Source organism: Periplaneta americana, chromosome 3, assembly GCF_040183065.1.
Source record: "Periplaneta americana isolate PAMFEO1 chromosome 3, P.americana_PAMFEO1_priV1, whole genome shotgun sequence".
Lineage (NCBI taxonomy): Eukaryota > Metazoa > Arthropoda > Insecta > Blattodea > Blattidae > Periplaneta > Periplaneta americana.
In genome coordinates this window covers 133,617,368-133,639,672 of record NC_091119.1, presented here as the reverse complement: position 1 = coordinate 133,639,672, position 22,305 = coordinate 133,617,368, and the positions used below count along the sequence as shown (strand labels likewise).

Here is a 22,305-nt window from a genome sequence, read left to right as displayed (position 1 = left end):
TCGGCCTCCCCAAAGGTCTTTTTCCCTCCGGCTTCCCAAATAACATTCTATATGCATTTCTGGATTCGCCCATACGTGCTACATACCCTGCCCATCTCAAACGTCTGGATTTAATGTTCATACAGGTGAAGAATACAATGTGTGCAGTTCTGCGTTGTGTAACTTTCTCCATTCTCCTGTAACTTCATCCCTCTTAACCCCAAAATTTTCCTAAACGCCTTATTCTCAAAGATCCTTAATCTCTGTTCCTCTCTCAAAGTGAGAGTCCAAGCTTCACAACCATACAGAACAACCGGTAATATAACTTTTATAAATTCTTTCAGATTTTTTGACAGCAGACCAGATGCCAAAAGCTTATCAACCGAATAATAGCAAGCATTTCCTATATTTATTTTGCGTTTAATTTCCTCCCGAGTGTCATTTATATTTGTTACTGTTGCTCCAAGATATTTGAATTTTTCCACCTCTTCGAAGGATAAATCTCCAATTTTTATATTTCCATTTCGTACAATATTCTGGTCACGAGACATAATCATATACTTTGTCTTTTCGGGGTTCACTTCCAAACCTATCGCTTTACTTGCTTCAAGTAAAATAACTACAACTTATAAATTAATACAGAAACAATTTTCTGTTATTTCACATTACAAGGTTATAATTCCACTAATATTTTCGATTTTTTAAAAATCATCTTCAGGTGGAGGGACATAAATTAACAAATTTAGCATAGGTGAAATATAAGAAGAGACATATGTTCTTATTATGAACTGAATTAAAAACATGTATAAAACAAAAAGTAAAATTATATAAGGTGTGGTTCAAAGTCATTTCAACATGTAATAAAACATTTATAAAGTTTATAAACTTATAGTCTTTTAAATATGACCACACTATTTGAATCTTTTAATGTTATATAACCAGATTCAATCGTAAAATGCACATACTGTCAATATGTACGACGTAAACAGTAGGCCTATCGGGCTGGTTCGGTAACAGCTGCTTTCCGAGCAACGCTGTCACAGTACGCAAGTTGCGCAGTATTTTGTACTGCAGCCAGGGATGGTAGTGTAAATTACATGGTACGTAGAAAAACTAATTTGTATACAAGATTATCTATGAAATGTAATAAATTATTTCCATGAAAGTAAATTAATAAGTTACCTACATAACATTCTATGTGCGTCAAGACGCTGTGTTGCTGTATTTTTATTATCCAGCCACAAAATGTAAGTTACATTTTGCGTAATATTTTATTTTAAAGTTTTGTGAGAGTAAAACCTCATGTTCGTCATACTTGCTATGCATACCTGCGTATGACATGCAGGATCTTGCTGACTTCAAAATCACTGTTTATAAACTCTCACTGAACTCTTCGAAACTATGCTGTGAGCTGAAATTATATGATTGCATCCTTTTAATTACCGTATTTCTAAACTATCAGATCACAATACTATTATCAACAACAAAAGTCAAAGGTGTCTGGGAAAGTGTCCAAGAAGAGTCCTGAAAAGGACAACACATTTTGTGTTTTCTCTTTTAATATTGTTCTTCGTGAACAGGACTTCTCCGGTCAGCGGATAAAGGAAAATAAACGAAGTATTACGCACAAAGACACATCCATTACCACAATATAAGGAGTTCGGCAAAAAACATAACGACAGAAGATGTCAGTGGCAACCGTGGCAAAACACAATGAAAAAAATGCACATGATGAAAAGCGTCGGTTGCCTTTGATTACTAGTAAATTCTGGAGTCTGTATCGGAGCGGTGAGTGGCTAAGCAACACACGGAAACACCAGCGTATAGATAGGCCTATTATACAGTATGGACACTTCGCGCCGGTACCTTTGATGTAACAGGACTGATTTCAATTACCTTCAAACCAGTTTGAGCGTGAGATTCTGCTTTCTCCCAAGAGTTGGCACTGACATCACACCAGCTAGCAGTCGACATAGCGAAAATATAACACATGCAATTAATACATCTAGGTACAGTTGTCAAAAAAAAAAAAAAAAAAAAGTGGCCGCACTCGTGAACAGCGAAAATTTTCTAAGTCCACTTCGGGTCACGGCGATGTTACACGATGCATGTCCTTGTAGAAGCAGTTCCGGAACTATGGAATTATTTCATATCTGAGTCTCGTAGACCAGCGGTAGAGTGCTCGCTTAATGATTGAAAGGTTGGGAGATCGGGCCTTGTTCAAGTTTTCATTTTATTTTTTAATCGTTCTTTCGCGATATAAATAATATTCAAATTATAATTTGTATTCTGCTACCGTTCTTTCGCGTTATAAATAATATTCAAGTTACCATTAATATTCTGTTATCGTTATTTCGCGATATAAATACTCTGAATTTATATAAGAAATTATTGTAATATAAATAACCATTTTTCTTTGTAAAATAGGTAATTTTATTTAAATAATTAATTATATATAACATCTTATATTAATTAAACAAACCGATATTTATCATTTATATTATGTTATCGTTCTTTAGTGATCCTGTATAAATAATATTGAAGTTATTGATATTCTGTTATCATTGTTAGAGATATAAATAATATTCAATTTATCATTTATATTCTGTTATCGTTCTTTAGCGACATAAAGAACATAAATTTAATATTAGGTTTAGAACAATACAGTTGCATAACACTGGTGTTAGTTTTTTCTTTTTACATTATTACATTATATTATCTTCAAACACGATAAAATGAAAAGGAGTGACGAGGAATTGAACCTCAGACGTTTACATCAAAATTCCGACGTTCTTCCGACTGAACTACGAAGGCACAAGTAAAGAAATATTTGCGGAAAAATTGGCCCAATTACCCTCCAAGATTTTATGATGATTTGTAGAAGTTCGTCCAGGATGCGGGGGGCAGAGGCTAATTGGGATTTCCCGGTATCTGATCGGGTCAAAAATCCCGACAGAACTAATATTTAACCCTTGCGGTGAATTTCGGTGAAGTCCAGAGGGCCCAATTAGTCAAATCCACTCTCTTCACCACCACGCTTGGGCCCCCTAGAATCTATTAAGATTCGAAAGGAACAGTGGTGTGCGGAAAGCAACGGGAAGTTAACGCATTTATCCTTCCCAAGAAAAACTGCAAACATTAGCAAAGGAAGCTTTTAACAGAAAAAGAAGCATCTTCTGCGACCTCTGGAAAAAGAACTAAGGAACAGACTAGTGAAGTGTTTTGTGTGGCACTGTATGGGGAAAAAACATGGACATTACGATGAAATGAAGAGAAACATATAGAAGCATTTGAAATGTGGATGTGGAGAAAAATGGAACGTGTGAAGTGAACAGACAGAATAAGAAATGAAGTTGTGTTGGAAAAAGTGGATGAAGAAAGTATGATGGTGAAACTGATTAGAAAGAGAAAAAGGAATTGGCTGGGTCACTGGTTGAGAAGAAACTGCCTACTGAGGGTTGCACTGGAAGGAATGGTGAACGGGAGAAGAGTTCGAGGCAGAAGAAGATATCAAATAATAGACGACATTAAGATATGTGGATCATGTGCGGAGACTAAGAGGAAGGCAGAAAATAGGAAAGATAGGAGAATGCTGGGTTTGCAGTGAAAGACCTGCCCATGGGCAGAACGCTTATGTATGTCCAGGATGCTTGGATTGTCGTGGCTGAGAATAGTAGTTATTTGAAAAGACTCTAGTCGATTCCATGCCCACTCGACTGCGAGAATGCTGGGTAACTTTCGATGCTGGACCCCGGACTCATTTCACCGGCATTATTACCTTCATCTCATTCAGACGCTAAATAACCAAGATGTTGATAAAGCATCGTAAAAAAATAATCGAATGCAAGATGTGATCGAGATGTGGGAAAGATAGATTAACTATAATGAATCGTAGCTTTTTGTTTTGTTTTTTGAACGATTAGTTGTTTGAATGTTCTAAGGCAGACGTCAGTAAGTTTCTTTTGTTTATGCCACGAAAGATATTTTTGTTGAGAATAAAATATTCTTTTCTTTTCATTTGCAGCCATAATGTCATAATAAGTAATGATAAAGGCATGGCATAATACATTCATGAACCTGATGTTAATTCAGATAATACAATATAATATTTGTTTTATTCAGTCTTATGACAAATCAATTATTAAAACAATGACATATATATTTCATAACATGTAGTCATTGAGCTTTATACAAAGTAAGTTACGAACGTTTTCGCCCATTCAGGCATCTTCAGGTTCTGTGTATAATATATCATTATTAATCTGTATGATAATTACAATGATAGTCGATGAGATGAACTGTTTAAAATTGATCATGATATATATAAAATGTACAAACATATGCATAATTAAAATGTAATCATGTTACAAGGCCATAAAATTGTGAAAATTGTGAACACGTAGTGTTTTACATTTTAAACTTCATAATACTCAGTGTAGATCTTGTTTTGTAGATTCCATTAAAATGTTGAATTGTATCTGAAATATATAATTATGAAATAGAAAAGAGCAAACCTTCGAATTTACGAGTGTGATTGGGTTGAATTATCAAATGTACTCACGCTATTAAAACGTGGCAACTGCACAGGCTGTCGTGATATATCATTATGATCTGAAGTAGTGTTTATCTGTAATGAAAACTTTAATGTCAAAAATTTTTTGAAAATTTTAAAGTATTGAAATATACTAATTATGTGAACATACTTACGAAGACACGAGGCGACCTTGCTGCTTTAGATACTGTGGCTATGTGACGCGAGCGATGTATGTGCTCGTGCAGAAAGCTGACGCGGAAGGATATTACGTTGTGATGGGGTTAAAAGTTGTATAGGGGATTCCGGATTTGAGTCAAATTTTCATTGAGGATGCCGTTATCCATTTGAATCTGTTTTGCAATATAATATTCCTCTGCAGAATTTATCAATTTTGTATCTATTCCAGATTTTAGTATTTTTAAGGTTTTGTGTATCGGGCCTAATTCATGTCCAGTATCTATTAAATGGGAGGCGTATGTGGATTTTTTACGGTTATGTTTGAAATCCGAAATGTGTTCATTGTATCTAATTTTAAAGTTTCTTTTAGTTTGTCCTATATATTTTTTCTTACATGTAAAACATTCCAGTCTGTAAATACCATTGTTGTGAAGCTTATTAACTTTATGAAGTCTATTGTTTAAGTTGTTATTAAGTTTATTAGTTGGTTTATGTGCTATGTGAATATTTTCTTTTTTTTAGTTAGCCAATTTATTTGATATATATATATATATATATATATATATATATATATATATATATATATATTATATGATAAACCGAAATATTTCTTGTTAATGTTGTTTTGTTCTGTTAAAGTAGATGTATTGCTTAATTCTTCTTTTCTTTTGTTCTTATTTATTAATTTCTTAATCAAATTTGTACTGTAGCCATTTTCATTGGCTATTTGCATTATTTTATTATATTCTTTCTTATTTGTTTTTGCTTAGCGGGAATTGTATTAGTCTATTAATCATGTAGTTGAAGTTACTTAGTTTATGTGCTGTTGGGTGTTCTGAATCTATGGGAATACTATGGTTGGTGGTTCCCGGTTTTCTGTAAATATTGAATTCTAATTTATTTTTATGTTTTTTTTTTTATTGTGATGTCTAAAAAATGAATCATATTGTTGACTTCAATTTCTTGTGTAAATTTCAAGTTATTATGTAAGTTATTGAAATAATTTAATATTTGTTCATTAATTCGTTGGCTTTCGTAAATTATTAAGGTATCATCTACGTATCTATTGTAAAATTTTACATTGTGTGTTTTTAGGATATTATTGACTTTGTTATCTTTAATATCTTGAATGAATATTTCGGCAAGTAAACCGGATAATGGATTGCCCATAGCTAATCCTTTATGTTGTGCATATATTTTATTATTGAACTGGAAGTAATTCTGTTTAGTTACAATGTATACTAATTTAATTATTAGATCTATCGTGGATTTTTGTATATTGTTTTTAAGTAATTTCTTCTCAATTATGTCAAGAGTTTCTTTTATGGGAATATTAGTATATACATTTTCTATATCTAGTGATAACATTTTAGTGTTTTTCGTGATCTTTAGATTTTCAAGTTTGTTAATTAATTGACTAGTGTTTTTTGTTGTATATAAATGTTGTAACTTCAATGCGGATTTTAATGTTAATTACTGAAATAATTATAAAAGGGAAAGGAGCAATTATGTATATTTTGTATCTCTCTCTTAAAAACAAAACAAAAAAATAACATAAAGAGCACGAGGTTGTATTCGAACGCAGGACCTCACTAATAAGAGGCCAGAACGCTACCATTACGCTATCAAGTAACACAAATAATACTTTAATTATAACTGTAGATATCAGGCAACGTGATATGACAACATGTAACATCGCCTGGGTCCGAACTGTAGCGAAGATACCCGAAGGGCTGGAGAGCGGCCACTTTTTCTTTTTACAACTGTACATTATGTACTCAAAATAAATTGGACCGATGAAATAATAAATCCGTCATTAACTGTAATTTCTAGACTATAGAGTTCCTTTATAATGAGAATTGAGACGTTGATCCCAACAACAATTAAAATATGTAATCATTTGATAGCGCTGAAAATGGAAAAACAAAATTCCTATGAAAAGTAAAACCATATACCTATATTATATTGTATACAAATATTAAATGAATTTGATATATAATTTTATAATGTATATTATTTTATAATATAATTTATTATATATAAAATATAAAAAATTATTATTACAACTAGTTTGTCACTGAGAAATAAGCAAAAGCTGTTAACTTGAATTTATATGAAGCAAAGCGTTACTAGATTACGCAATAAGGTAGGCGATGTTTGGATCCTGTGTCTCAAATCTATTCTCAAGTTATTATCTTAGCGTGTGCTCGATTACACTAATCTCTAGCGCTTGAAAGTGGTATTAAATGCCGGCACACAGAGAAACAAAACACAGGAAAATTCGCTCAGTGTCCATACTTTGTAATCCCTATCCGCAGGAAACACTGTGTGATGTCGGCGTATTCTTTGCAATGATAGAAGAAATGAATTGTAGCAAGTAATGCAGCAGATAGCCTGGGAACGAGTAACCATTTAACAATTTGTTTATTTAATGAATTACAGCAAGTTTTGAATTTATTATTTTTTTGCATTTGTGACAAATTACGCATTTTTACGTGTATTTTACGTGTCGTGTAGAAATTAATTTGTTCCGCGTAACTTTCCAACCCTGACTACAGTGCTAAAAATTAGCGAGGTATGGCCTTAGCTTCAGATAATAAGGACTCTGCATCTGCAAAACGACCGACACTGCACATTTCACTGTAACAAAATTGAGTTTCACAGGAATCTTCAGAGAATCAATGAGAAATCAGAAAGCCAAAGGTCATCTCAGAGTGATGGTTTAGAATAGCGATTAAATACCTGGAAGCGAAAATAACATCATGAAAGAGACAGTAATTATACGTATATCTATGAAGAAAGCAGATCCAAAGCGACAGCGAATATCAGAGTAGATGTAGAGAAATAATTTACAAACCCGTGAATTGGGAAGTCTCTGGACAAAAAAACACACAAACAAACAAACAAACTTCTGAGTTAAACAATTTGTACTTATCGACGAGTATTAGAATTTTGTTTCAATGAAATTTTTATAAGAACGACATAAAGTTCCGCAGTATCTCACACACGGGATACCATACCTTCTGCATCTACAGGAAGGAGCATTATTGATTCAACAAACTCAGACCAATAACCTATCTTCTAACGATCTACAGGTCAAGCGTCTGAAAGCAAGAATATCATCGATAACCTGCCTTTTAACAATCTACAAGCCATAAACATCCATAATAGAGAATAAAATTGAATACTTAAGCAAGAATGATGATGCAAAAACAAAACATATTACAGACACATCGAAAGGTGCAAGACCAAGTCGTAATTGACTCAGCAGACGTCAGTCAAGCAGTTAGATGGATAAAATAATCTACACACGTCTTTCATCGATTATATGAAAGCTTGTGTCTCTCGTTCCTACAACTATCTCATTCAAATCTTAAGAATACAAGAAGTGCAGCCTAGCATTCTGATCTTCCTTGAAAATGTCATAAAACAATGGACAACTTAATACAATAAATGACCATTAAAATGATAACACGAATCTTACAAGTTTCCTCCCTCAGTGCGATGTGATTTTGTGTGACACTCAATCCACAAATCAACATTCTCACTGCTACCAAATACGGATTTAACATTAAATCCTTCAATATATAAAGTCATAAAATCACTAATTTGCTGTATATAGATGGTCATTAGTTGTAATATACCAACACATGGAGACAACCCGTAAATTGGCATATTACTTTCAAATGTGTTATTGCGATGTACCGAAGTACATATGATATTTCCGTGCAGGAATTCAGTGCCGGAAAGAATTTTTCTCCGCTGCACCGATCCTTCATCATATTACTTTCAAGTTCAGTAAACTGTCGGAACGAACTGCAACACTTTTCAGCTCCAAAAGAAATAATTCTGTGCCGGAGCCTGGCAGTAAAGACAGATAATACGTAGACATACTGAAAATTCTGAAATCTCTTAGACACTGACTTACCTCTGGTGGGTGTGCTTTGTAGTTCCCGTCGTATTTCATCCCCAAACGTGTATTAATCCTTTACGTGTTATTATTACTTACTTATGGCTTTTAAGGAACCCGGAGGTTCATTGCCGCCTCACATAAGCCCGCCATCGGTCCCTATCCTGTGCAAGAATAATCCAGTCTCTATCATCATATCCCACTTCCCTCAAATCCATTTTAATATAATCCTCTCATCTATATCTCGGCCTCTTCAAAGGTCCTTTCCCTCCAGCCTCCCAACTAACACTCTACAGGCCTTATGCATTTCTGGATTCGCCCATATGTGCTACATGCCCTGCCCATCTCAAACGTCTGGATTTAATGTTCCTAATTATGTCAGCGTGCAGTTTTGCGTTGTGTAACTTTTTCCATTCTCCTGTAACTTCATCCCTATTAGCCCAAAATATTTTTCTAAGAACGTTATTCTCGAACATCCTTATCATCTGTTCTTCTCTCAAAATGAGAGTCCAAGTTCCACAACCATGCAGGACAACCGGTAATATATCTGTTTTATAAATTCTAACTTTCAGATTTTTTAACAGCAGATTAGATGGCAAAAGCTTCTCAACCGAATAATAACAGGCATTTCCCATATTTATTCTGCGTTTAATTTCCTCCAGAGTGTCATTTATATTTGTTACTGCTGCTCCAAGATATCTGAATTTTTTGTATTGTTATTGCATAATATAAACAAAAGGAGATGTCTACATCTGACATGAAAATGTCAAAGAGCTATCTGCAATACACCTAAGCAACATAAATTAAGAGATACGAGGGCTGATGAAGAAAGACTGATTTTTCCCCGTAATTTCCTTGATAGTTACATGTCTATACCTTGGATATTTTAAAAGAACGAGATTATGTATAAAGTCCATAGGCGGCAGCACTTTCATACTGGTTGGTTGGTAGTAATGTTCTATGTTGTAGACCCTGCTTGCATTCACATACCACAAAATGGATGTGACGCGAGAGGAGCAGTATGGAGCGATAAAATTGTTTTCGCTTAAAGCATACTACACGTCAGTATTGGCGACACTGAGGAAGCACATTGCAAAGAAACGACCACAACTTCATCGGGATGGGTGGAGACTGCATAATGGCAACGCACGACCTCACATCGCGAATCAAGTCATGCAATTTCTTGCTAAATTCAACATAACCTGTGAGGTATCCCAACCTGTGTACCACATCCGACTTATAGTGCCGATCTCGCTCCCTGTGACATTTTTTATTCCCGTCACTAAAGGCAAAGCTTCGGGGTATTCGATTTGAGAACTCTGATGCAGTGCTCAGGAAATGTGAGGCGATTCTCAAGGACCTGACATAGAATGGCCTGCATCATAGTGTTCGAGGACTGGAAGAAACGCTATAACAAAATGCATTTAAGTAGAGGAGGACTACTTTGAAAATATCATGCACACATTGAAGTAGAGTAATAAAAACTTGTGAAAAAATAGTCTCAATCTTTCTCGATCAGCCATCGTACATTTGAGTAGCAGAAGAGATCAAACAACTGTGGAAAGCTGATTCCTTGACCATCAAATAACTGTGAAAAGCTGATTCCTTCACTATTAAACCACTAGCAATATCGGCACAAGAAATAATTCCAGATATTTTTAAACATCTGAACTCTTTAAACTTGACATCAGCAATCCAGAAATTTGTCATCATTGAAACTAGTCATAGGCCTATTGTACGATGATTTCTTAATACACAATAAATTCTACAATACTTGACCGTAATATCGGTACTGCAGTATCCTACAATGAGAAAAAATGAGAAAAAAAGAAACAATAATAATACACATGTTGATCTGTTCCCAACTTTGAAGGCATTAACCTATTCAGAAAATTACCCCTGGGGTGGCTGAGTGGTCAGATCTCCGGCCTGTCATGCAGGCGACGAGGGTTTGAGTTCCGGTCAGGTCAGGACAAGGTCGCAGTCGGGGTTTTTCTCGGGTTCTCCCGTTTTCCCCAATACTAGGCATCTACATCATTACGTCACCATTTTTCCATTTCGTCATCATTCCATAGCATTCTCCGTGCATCGCCGGCTGGCGATGCATGGAGGAGGCTGGTCTAGGAACAAGGGGAGTTGTCTGCCCGCAGCGAATCGTAATGTAGTCAGCCGGTGTGGGTTTGGGAATGCGCCTAGCTCGAGGGTAAACGCAATAGACTGGTCACAGTGCTGGGCCATATTCATTCCATTCCATATTCAGAAAATTCTCTTAATGTTGTATATAACCAGAGCAACAAGTGTTACGTCTGTACGTCTGCGACGCAAAATAGTTCGGTAGTTGTTTCCTTCAAATCTGCAGGTTACCATCCTCTAGATATGCTTTCTTCACCATGACTCTTCAGTTATATCTGTACGCTCTGGATTACTCTTAGCTTCTTTTTCCTCCTCTGTCAAGACAAAGAGCTACATTCATAAGATGGACATCATGATCGTTAGGATATTGAGGCTTTGCACCATAACATGGTGGATCTTCAGGTAACAACACAGTGTTATTAAGTACTGATGCGGAGTATGGTTGGGAAAACGGAAATACCACGAGAAAATCTGACTCGACATCCTCACAGATTACAACCTTCATTATGCAGAACATGAACCCACAGAAAACCGTCGTAAAAGATCAAGAAATGACTCACCCTCTGTGTTGTGCACGGAGCTGGTGTCGAAGGAGGCGAGGCTGCCGCAGATGGCGCGGCAGGAGGCGGTCTGAGAGCCACTGCTACACGTGTGTGACGACACTGTATCCAGCGTCACGTTGGTCGAGACTTCGCTTGGGGTCATCGTATCCGTCGACCCCATCGAATCCCCCGCCGCCGACCCGCTCCTCAGCGATGCAGTGTGCGACGTGCTGCCGACACCACCAACAGAGAGAAACAGGTACACGTTACCACATTCACTTCCCATCGGACTTCAGTTCTTGGTCTCGACAGGTTTCGAACCCATAGTTCGGCATTTAAATCTGAAGCTAAAACTTTGTGAACAATACATCAGCTGAAGTACACAGGCCACTTACATATACAGGGTGATTCACGAGGAAAGGTAAAAAATTTAGGATACGATATCTTAGGTCATTTTGAGTGAAAAAGTTCATATGAACATAGGTCCGTTTTCGAACGATGGCGGAGTTAGATGCATTTTTTTTTGGTAAAACGTCTCGCCCCAATGTGAATCAGACGTTACCATATGCTGCCGACGTTGACGAGGCGTGAGACAAGGTCAAGGTCGCAATGAATGACGTAACATTGGAATCTGCATTGTGAACAATGTAGATAAGAGGAAGAAACCGGGTGGTGGGGCATTACAAATGTCCAATCGCCAGCCCTTGTCTGATGTAATGACACAGAACCCGCAGATAACACAAACAGCCTACACTATCATCAATTCATAGCAGTCCAGTCAGCTACTTACAATAATTACAGTAGTTACCTACAGGTACAGTTGTCGGAAGTGTTAAGTTGTGTTTTTCAAGATGCCTTATAAATTTTCGACTAAAGAATACGCCGATATTGTGTATGTTTATGGTTTGTGCGATGGAAGTTCCTTGCGTGCCGTCTCTGAATATGAACGACGATTTCCGAACAGAAGGGTACGATATCAAAGAGTACTTACTTACTGTCTATGGGGTTGGATGAAAGACTTGATATAGCAAAGGAAGGGGGAAACGAGAGAGGCGCTAATCGACCGCATTTTGGATGCGGAATAAAGAAGAGTTACGTGCAACTCTCCCGAGCGATGAGCGCGATTCACGCCCGAGCGCAACAGTGCATTGAAGCAGAAGGAAGTATATTTGAAAATGTACGAAAACATCGACCCCGACGTCTAGAATATTAGATATGTACGCATACATGAATATAAACTTTAAATTTGTCCGTTATATGTCTCTAAATGCGAGTTAGTACAATGGAATGTTAGAGATTTTTGTGAAATCAAAGAGCCATATCTCCGTAACCGTTCGAAAACGACCTATATTCATATGAACCTTTTGACTCAGAATGACTTCAGAATTCACATACTAAATTTTTTACCTTTCCTCGTGAAACACCCTGTAGGTACATTGCACATAATTCTTGTACACATTTTTAAGTTTTAAACTTACATCTGAAAAAGTTTTTCTTCGGATAGAAGTAAAGTCTAAAGAGAGAACAACAATTATTCTTACTCAAATGTTCTTATAGACTTGCGATCAATATTATTTCACTTGCTGCTATTTATTATCAAAAGAAAATAATTTAAACCATATCTTACTACTGTATCTTACTTTATGCAGTAGACTTACTATTCCCGCAACCGTTTCTGGCCCCTGACCTTGTGGGTACAAACGTCAGCCAATGAATAAAAATAACCAATGACCCTTAATGCAGAAAAGTTACATTACACAAAAGAAGTCGCTCTGGGGGAGAGACAACTAGCTATATATCGTCGTCGTTCAGGCAGAAGTCATTAAGTCCAAAATTGACGAAGTCCATTATTTTGGATATTTAAAGAAATAATGCGTATCTACATGGCAACAACTTCACATTTACGCCGATAAAATTAACTAGGAGATGTAATCAGAAGAAAAAAATAGGTTAAATTATGGCAAAGCAGTTTTTTAAAATTTGGTTAAGCTTTAAAATCGCTGTAACTCAAAACAACAATTTTGGACTTAGTTATTTATGCCAGAACGACGACGATATGATATTTGTGTTTTAAAGTTGCAGTTTGCTCTTGATAACATATAGTCAAATAAAATTAAAATTGTCGCCCTGGGTGGCGTAGTCGGTATAGTACCCGAGGTTGCGGGTTCGATCCCGGCCCAGGTCGATGGCATTTAAGTGTGTTTAAATGTGACAGGCTCATGTCAGCAGATTTACTGGCATGTAAAAGAACTCCTGCGGGACAAAATTTCAGCACACCGGCGACGCTGATATAATCTCGGCAGTTCCGAGCATCGTTAAATATAACATAATTTAAAAAGAAATTAAAATTAGTAACGTTGAGAGTACTGTGTGTAGGCCCTATACTGTATAACAGGCATGTCAAGGACACGGGCAAGGTTACAAACTGTTGTCTATCAAAGTGCACTTTGCTAGCGCTGTGGTTTGAGGGAGCGTAAGGGAAAGCGTCAGTCAGAGGTGTACGTTGTACAGGGAGTAAGTTATTACCAGGCCACGGATGTTCGGTACGTCTGTGTTCTCCGCGCGACTACGGCTTCAGGTAGGGCGGGGGGTTTGTGCTGGTAGTTTGCGTTGCAAGTGCACAGTGACAGTCACAACTAATAACAAAGCGGGCACATACAAGTACAGCATACGGACGAGGTAACCGAGTCATGGCGAAGCCAATTACATTCAAAGAAGTGCAGGTAAGCGGACGTTTTGAGAACTCACAACATATGTGTTATTAGAAGTGGTGTTATAAAAGTTTAACAATACTACTTTGAATTATAGGTGAATTGTTTCGTGGAGGAATTTGGAGGAGGTGAAATATTTTCTTCGAATGGAGAATTTATAATTTGTAGATTGTGCCGCACACAAACTAGAGGTTGGACATGAGCATTCATTGAAAGACATTGCAACACAAAAAAAACCATAAGGCAAGTGTAGCTTTATTGGAGCAGGAAATAAACAAAAGTTCCATCTACTTCTCTCTCAAGTCGGAAGTCTACATTTTTTCGGGACGTCTGTGAGATGATGGTGGGGGCCAACATTCCATTCCATAAAGTAGAGAATGTTTTTTTTAAGAACGTCATAGAAAAATATACAGAAAAACAACTTCCTTCCGAATCAACTCTTCGCAAAAACTATCTGCCAGATTGTTATGCAGATGTTTTAAATCAAATAAGGAAAGCGGTAGGAAATAATAAGATTTGGGTTTCTGTGGACGAAACGACTGATGAAACAGGGCGATTTGTAGCACATGTCGTTGTCGGAACATTGAGTCCTGATGGACCTGGTGAAAGTTTTTGTTAACCGCAGAGGTACTTGATAAAGTGAATCATGCATCCATTGTAACACTATTTGAAAACTCAATGTCTCTTTTATGGCCAGACGGAGTTAAACGTGAAAATATCCTCCTGCTAGTCACCGATAGCGCTTCTTACATGATGAAAGCAGGCAGAAAAATAAAATTAAGCTACCCTAACATCTGTCACATGACTTGTCTTGCTCATTGTCTACATCTGTCACATGACTTGTCTTGCTCATTGTCTTCACAGAGTAGCCGAGACTGTGAGGAGTTGCTATCCAGATGTGGATCGGTTCATATCAAATATGAAAAAAATATTTTTAAAGGCACCTACTAGGTTACAAGTATTTAAAAATATAGCGCCAGAAATTCCCTTACCTCCAAAGCCAATCATAACACGTTGGGGTACTTGGTTGGATGCTGCAAGCTACTATGCAAAATACTACGAAAAAATAGTAGACGTGATAGCAGTGCTCAATAGTGAGGATTGTTCTTCAGTTGCCATAGCTAAAGATTTAGTGTCGGAACAGCTAAGAGACCACATTATGTATATTGAACAGAAGTTCAAGGATTTGTCAAAATGTATTAAGCTGTTGGAAACAAGTGCCATGGAAATATCGAAGTCTCTTAAAGTAGTACAAGACTTGTCCACAGCCCTAGATCAAGTCAGAGAGGGGCCCGCCCAAGCAGTGACACAAAAACTGAAAACAATTATTGACAAAAATGTTGGATATTCTGATCTTTGCCAAATACGTGATCAGCTAGCAAGTACTGAAAATCAAACACATAATAGTGACAGTGAATACATTCAGTATTTTAAGTTTGCACCCGTCACGTCTTGTGACGTGGAAATAAGTTTTTCGCGCTTAAAATCGGTTCTAACTGACAATCGAAAAAGTTTTCAATTCGAAAACTTTCGAATGTACATAGTCATACACTGTAATAAAATGTACAGAGCACACCATTAAATTCAATGCATTTTCCAAGGTTATTAATAAAATATATGTTGTTCTAGACTGAAGTCACTTTTCAAGCGGATCTGACAGTACCTCCTTTACGGAAGCGGGGTTGGAATGAGTTTATGTTGACATTGAAGTCGGTTACTTACGTACATGCAGCAACACAAGTCTCCAAGATCCGGGCCTTGGTTATTACAGTAATGTAAAGTTAATAGGAGCATCATTTCTTTCTTTCTTTCTTTCTTTCTTTCTTTCTCTCAGTTTAACCTCTCCTTCCTAGGTACATTTACACGACCCACGCCACCCGGGCCTTACAGGGCCGCGACCTGTCGGGAGAGGTATTAAGCTATGGATCACATACATATTTTGACCACACAGGGACATGGAGGGCCTCCCCGGATGAGGGATCAGCTCAATGCCAGGGCCATCTCCGATACAACACAAACATTTAAGACATTACACATCATTCATAGCATCATTTATTTAGGAAATTTATGTTTCGACAATCATTTCTTTGGAGGTATACTTGATAATAATTCTTAATAAAAATTATTTCACATTATAACACAAACAATTTTAAATATTACTATATTGTGAATGACACTACCTATTCATGAATAAATGCGCATTAGGTTATATCCTGACATCTTTTCAAAATGTTTACCTATACACTGACCAATGTTTCAAAATAAAACTAAAATAATTCAAATCTCTCTTGATTTTACACACACATATGACAAACATCCGGGTTTGTCCTTATTCACGAAAGTTTGAAACTTCTAAATTTTTGTGATGTTCTCTAGAATTAATTCTTCCAATGTCAGTCTTGGTGGAAACTATCCTCATAATGAACTTCATGTGAGAACTTGTTAAACGTGGTGTTCCTCTAGTTTTGTTGAGATTCATTTGAGAAAAAAACTGTTCGCACCTATAAATGCTCCCAGATATTGATATTACTTTTGCTGCAAACTTACGAGCGAGATCGAATTTAAACAAATAAATAGTAACCATAGCAAAAAACTTTTAGAATTATTAAAAAACACAGCCTTATAACTTCTAGTTCCATTTTTAATATTGTAGTAAAATTCTGGACTGTTTATAGTTTCAAGTGTTTTTTGTAATCATCAATCATTTTCATCTAATCATCTTCCGCGATGTCCTTGTATTCATGGTATTTACCCTATGTACATCGTAATGTCGCTGTACATTAAACTTCTTATAAATAATATGTAAATTTGCACATTATACATTGTGCCTCTCCAACGTGATTGCGGCTTGAAATTTGACTTAACTTTAACCTTTGCTTTCTCCGTTTTTTTTATAAATGGCGCTTGGCCCACTGTGGCTCTGAACCCTTCAAATATAAGAGACCTGTAACACCTTTGTCCAACAGTGATTGGTCTTAAACGAAAATTTACAATTTAATTAATTGGAAATTAGGCCTAACTGTTTCCTAAGCAAACGAATGCATAGTAGTGACGTTAGACCTGCTTTGATGAGTAACAGAAAATGTTTAACATAAAACAGAATGGGTATAACAGTGGGAGAGATTACCTACTGCGAATCGGTGGTGCAACGCTGCAACCAATCAGGCCTTATCTGAGTCACGTGCTATTGTTTAAAGTATAATTATTTAACAGCGAAAAGAGTATTACATGAGTTGTCTACTTCCCCTCTCTGGATTCGGAGGTTCGTTTCTATGTAAATCTCGTGTCGCCTAGAACCCAACCCTACTGCTATCTACAAAACTTCGGACAAACCACGAAAAACACTTGCCACGGGGGACAGTCGACACAAGACCCACCAAACACAAGTGCATGCATTCAATGGCGCTACAACTCAGAACCAAGTTTTGGCAGCTTGCATTTTTTGTCTTTATATGTTTCTATTTTGTTCGGCCAGCTTCCAATTCAGATAATGGAGCAAGCGGTATCCGAAAAAAAACTGCACAAAACACAAGTAAAGGATTTATTTTTCGAAACGGAGGTGGTAATGGAAGGGGATTTCTGACGGCATGGAGAAGTACCCTAAGAATCTTCAGAAACTTTGTTTCAACCCTAAGAATCCTCAGAAACTTTGCTTTGTCATCATAAATTTAACTCAATCGCAGGGATTCGCGATCGTCGTAAGTCAGCGCTCGTGAAAATTAACTACCAAAGTGGCCGGCAAGCATGGTAAACACTACAGACCACAGCGAAAAAACTAAAATTAACGTTAAATAAATGTTAATAGGTTATTTAACGACGATATATCAAATGCATGGTTATTTAACATCGATAGAATTGGTGATAGCGAAGTGATATTTTGGCGCCATGAATTCTAGGATTCGCCATGGGATTACCTGACGTTCACCTTACAGTTAGAGTAAACTTCAGAAAGTATGTAGCCAGAAAATCAGCCTAAATAACATTCGAACTCACAAAGGCTTTATCCCCGTATACCAAGCTGGAGGCTAAATAAAGAACTGACAAATCATTCGAGATTTAATGGTTGCTCAATGAATCTTTCTTCTCCGAAAAGTATGTTAATTTTTCAAATTGCATTTCCGCGGAAAAAATACTTTCATTGCTTTTAAGCTTATGGATAATGGAGAGAGGGAGGGAGGGAGGGAAGGAAGGAGGGAGGGAGGTAGGAAGGGAGAAAACAGCTCGAAGGCTCCACGTTCTAAGAAACTTCCCTCCACTGAACAGATATTAATAGAAAATAGAGATTGGAACAGCGACATTTCGCCTCTGTAACCCGAAGGCCCATCTACTAGTATTGGCACCCTCGTCCGAACTAATTCTCTTTTATAGAAATGAAACATTACTGGCCCGAGAAAGGCTTTTCTAGAAACCGGTTGTAAAAATTTGGCACTTAAAAGGAATAATCATTGTGATGAAATATGATCCTGAAGGAACATTAACTAGGTTTCACTTGTACGAAGGTCATCAAGGGCAAGCAAAAGACGACAGAGGTAACATCGATCACAGGAACGCCGAAACCCAATTTATTGCACTCAGGGGTCAGTTTGACCTTCTAATGACGTGTTCTCATGGCGAGGCGTTAATGGACTCACATTAAACTTCGTTTTAATGTCGCTATTTAATTTTCTTCCCCTTTTTCCAAAGGAGAGCTGTTAACTGAGAAGATGGAAGTCAATGTTTAATGTCATTTCTGAAGAAGAAGTGGTTTTTGCTAATATTTATGAAAATTAATCTCCGTCATATGTTTAGATTCTTCCCTAAGAAACAGAACAGTTAAGGAGTTAATTAGTAGTTTCACATTTTACAAAGACAGAGTACCATTTTCTGTCAGACAACCCATTTTCTTCGACGTGTCGTTTAGAAGTTACGCGGTCCTAGGTTAAAACAAAACAAATTATATAATTCACCGCACTTTCAAACAGTTTGCAGCAGGTGTTAAGGTACATACAGTTTAGCCTACAATTCTACATTCCGTTTACAGCAGACGTTTCAAGGGTCCACCCTAAACCGTGTTCCAATCATGACACTGTCGTAATATTGACTTCTTTGTTCTAAATATTATGACAATCTAATCTATTAGAAGTAATGGAATTCGAATCCACGAACATGGTTCGGACGTAAGAGAAAAGTCCGTTTTAGCCAATGCATAGAACATGGCCCAGGAATGATGGGTAGATATGAAAAACAAGTTTAAAAAGGTGATGATATAATTCGTTTAATAGAATTTAGAGAGTCTGAAAAAAAAAAGAATGGTTTAAACACTTCGTTCTTACATGCGACTTGGTTTAATTGATGTAAGTAAATTGTTCTTTGCTTTAAATGCATGTGTATAGAAATTCCTTCCTAGGTTAAATGACTTAAGTCCTTCATCATGACACCCAGTATGAGAACAAAGTCAAGCAAAGTGTTCCATTCATCCTAACAACTGACAAAAACTGCCAGTAAAGTCTTCTAAGTGTCCATTAGCATGTATTCTCTTTGTGTCATAATTGCACTCAGAGTGGAGCTATTTTTTTATGAAAATCAACAATTAAAACTTGTGGAACAAAGTTTTTATGCACCATTGCTTTATATTCGTTCAACCACGCACAGCATACCATGATACCATGAAATTAAGTGATGAAATCAACACAGACTTCTAAAATAAAACTAAGCAAAGAAGAAATTCTGAATATAGTATCTGAATGTTTTTTCTTTTTTTTTTTTTTAACTTCACACCATGTTGATACCTTCACAAACAAACAAAATGTTAGACACATAACTCTGTCTCTCTCTCTCTGATAGCACCTTTAATTAACTGGTCACGTATGAAGCACCTACTTTGTACTGAAGGATATCACAGTACCAAACCATCATTTTTGAGAAGACAGAGTGGGCCTACTTTCTCGCGAAGAAGTTTTAATAATGTGAGGAGAGATTTAGTGAAAAAATGGAAGCGAAAATGGGAATAACCTAAATAAATATACACAAACACTGTCACTATTAATGATGAATTCCACTTGGACTGACCAGTTATGAACCTGAGATGTAGATCCTAAAGATGTGTCACACAATAAAAAAACCGATTTATAAGCAGGGTAAACAATTAAGTAATGTCATTAATTTCAGGATATTTCAAACAAAAAAGTTGAATACAATTTTGCTCGTTTTTGCATTCTTTTCAAGATAAAAAGTGTGTTGTACGAAAATTTCATAGGCCTAGTGTGTTTCGGAAAAGTAATTGATTTAATTCCCAATACGCTCAGTCAGTTTAAGATAGCAATCTATTATGATAATAAATAATAGAAAGAATTTTAGCTTTGTCCTTTATAGGTTTAGAAATTTGATCTAAACAAATGTAACTTTTCGTTCTGCAAAGAAATTTTACATCGAACTTCTACACATTTAAAGGACAAAACTAAAATTCTTTCAATCATTTATTATCATAATACACTGCTTTCTTAAATTGACTGAGCATATTGGGAATTAAATGAATGGCTTTCCCCAAAACACTCCGTGAAATGTTTCATATAAAACAAGTTTTATTTCCAAAAGGAAGCAAAAAGAGCAACATTATATTAAACTATTTTATTTAAAACATTCCAAAGAATAACCTCTAAAGTTAATGACATTACTTACGGTTCATCCTGTATATACATACATACATACATACATACATACATACACACACACACGCACATATATATATATATATATATATATATATATATATATATATATATTAGTCCAAGTGGTCTCACGTCAATCCATCTCCTTTTTGGGCGACCAACAGATTTTCTTCCATGAGGTACATTGCAGGATTTGTTTAGGAATACGCCCTTTCTCCATTTTTCTATCATGACTTTCCTAATTTCACCGTTCATTATTTGTATATTGCAAAACTCGTTATATTTCAGGTTCTTTCAGGATTTTTTCATTCCGTCTATGATTTCATTTCGTTAACCCTGCTGTAAGCTTCATGAATTTAATCTCTGCAGAAGTTATTCTTTATGAGTCTGGTGTTTTAATTGTCCATGCCTGGCATGAATGAATGAAGGAAGGAATAAATAAAGAAATCTTCTTCTTCTTCTTCTTCTTCTTCTTCTGCCTGACAAGTGTTAGGCCACAAGGCCTGTTACGGTCTCACATAAAATTTTCACGCCATCTCTTAGCAGGACGACCCACAGATCTTTGGCATGTGGTATATAATTATAAATTGCCTTTGAGAGTCTACTATTACACATTCTTTCCAAATGATGTTTCCAAAATTAGACTGATATTGAACAATGTAGGCCTAATATAAAACTGGTTGAGTTTTAGTTCCTTTAAAATTTCACAATTTCTTTTCAGATCCCATTTAGTATAGCCCGCTTTTCTTCGCTCGAATCGCATGTAAGAAGCATTACCCTTTGCAACCCTAAATAAAGGATTAAATAAGGTATTAAATAAATAAAGAAAAAATAAAAATATATAAATATTACCTTACTCTCTCCAGTAATATCCTTAACATTTGTGTCGTTTCCAAGGCGATTAATAATATTTACTTTGTCAGAAATACTCAGACTTGAAAGTGTTTGTGACATGATCCTTTTACGGTATGCGGGGCTTGGATTCTCGTCACAACAGACCACGTTGTACGTTTTGCTGCTTTCTTTAGATTCAAACTCATTCTACTAAATCGGCGGAGCAGTGTACTGAACTTATCAATGATGATGATGATATTATTATTATTACTATTATTATTATTATTATTATTATTATTATTATTATTACTAGCCGTACCCGTGCGCTCCGCTGCACCCGTTAGAAATAAATATAAAGTAATTACATAATTAAAATAGGACATTTGATCCAGGGAACATTCGTGTTTGATAGAAGAATAAATTGTTTAATATGTTACTTAATTTAAATTGTATTTAAATAATTAAAATGCGATCATTTTGGCCCAGAGACCACTCATTTGGTGCAATGACAATTCCTTTAACATGTTTCTTAATTTTTATTACATGCAACCATAGTTTAATGAACATTAACATAATTTAGATTTAATGTGTATATTTTATTTTACTTGCTATATGTTTCCATTGAATTATGGTAATAACTAGACTTCGTGGAATTGCCACGAGAATCGTAAGGTTTACTATGCACGCAGTATAGACTGTATGAGAAGGGGACGTGCAACGGCTGGAGTATGCCTCTGATGTAAACACTGAGCAGTATACTGCGATTACAATAAAACCTGTATCCTGCATTCAAGAAATATAATGAATGATCAATGAAGTAGGAAATGTCCAAATACGT

The 22,305-nt window shown here is 36.1% G+C and overlaps 1 protein-coding gene across 1 annotated transcript in view; it reads right to left on the bottom strand.

The window, feature by feature from the left end:
* The window catches only part of LOC138696553 (sushi domain-containing protein 4-like), a 251,114-nt gene that overhangs the window by 3,163 nt on the left and 225,646 nt on the right, over window positions 1–22,305 (bottom strand). The window contains exon 9 of the mRNA XM_069821653.1: window positions 11,294–11,505. Within this exon, the coding sequence (XP_069677754.1) occupies window positions 11,294–11,505 (212 nt within the window). The remainder of the gene's footprint in view (window positions 1–11,293; window positions 11,506–22,305) is intronic.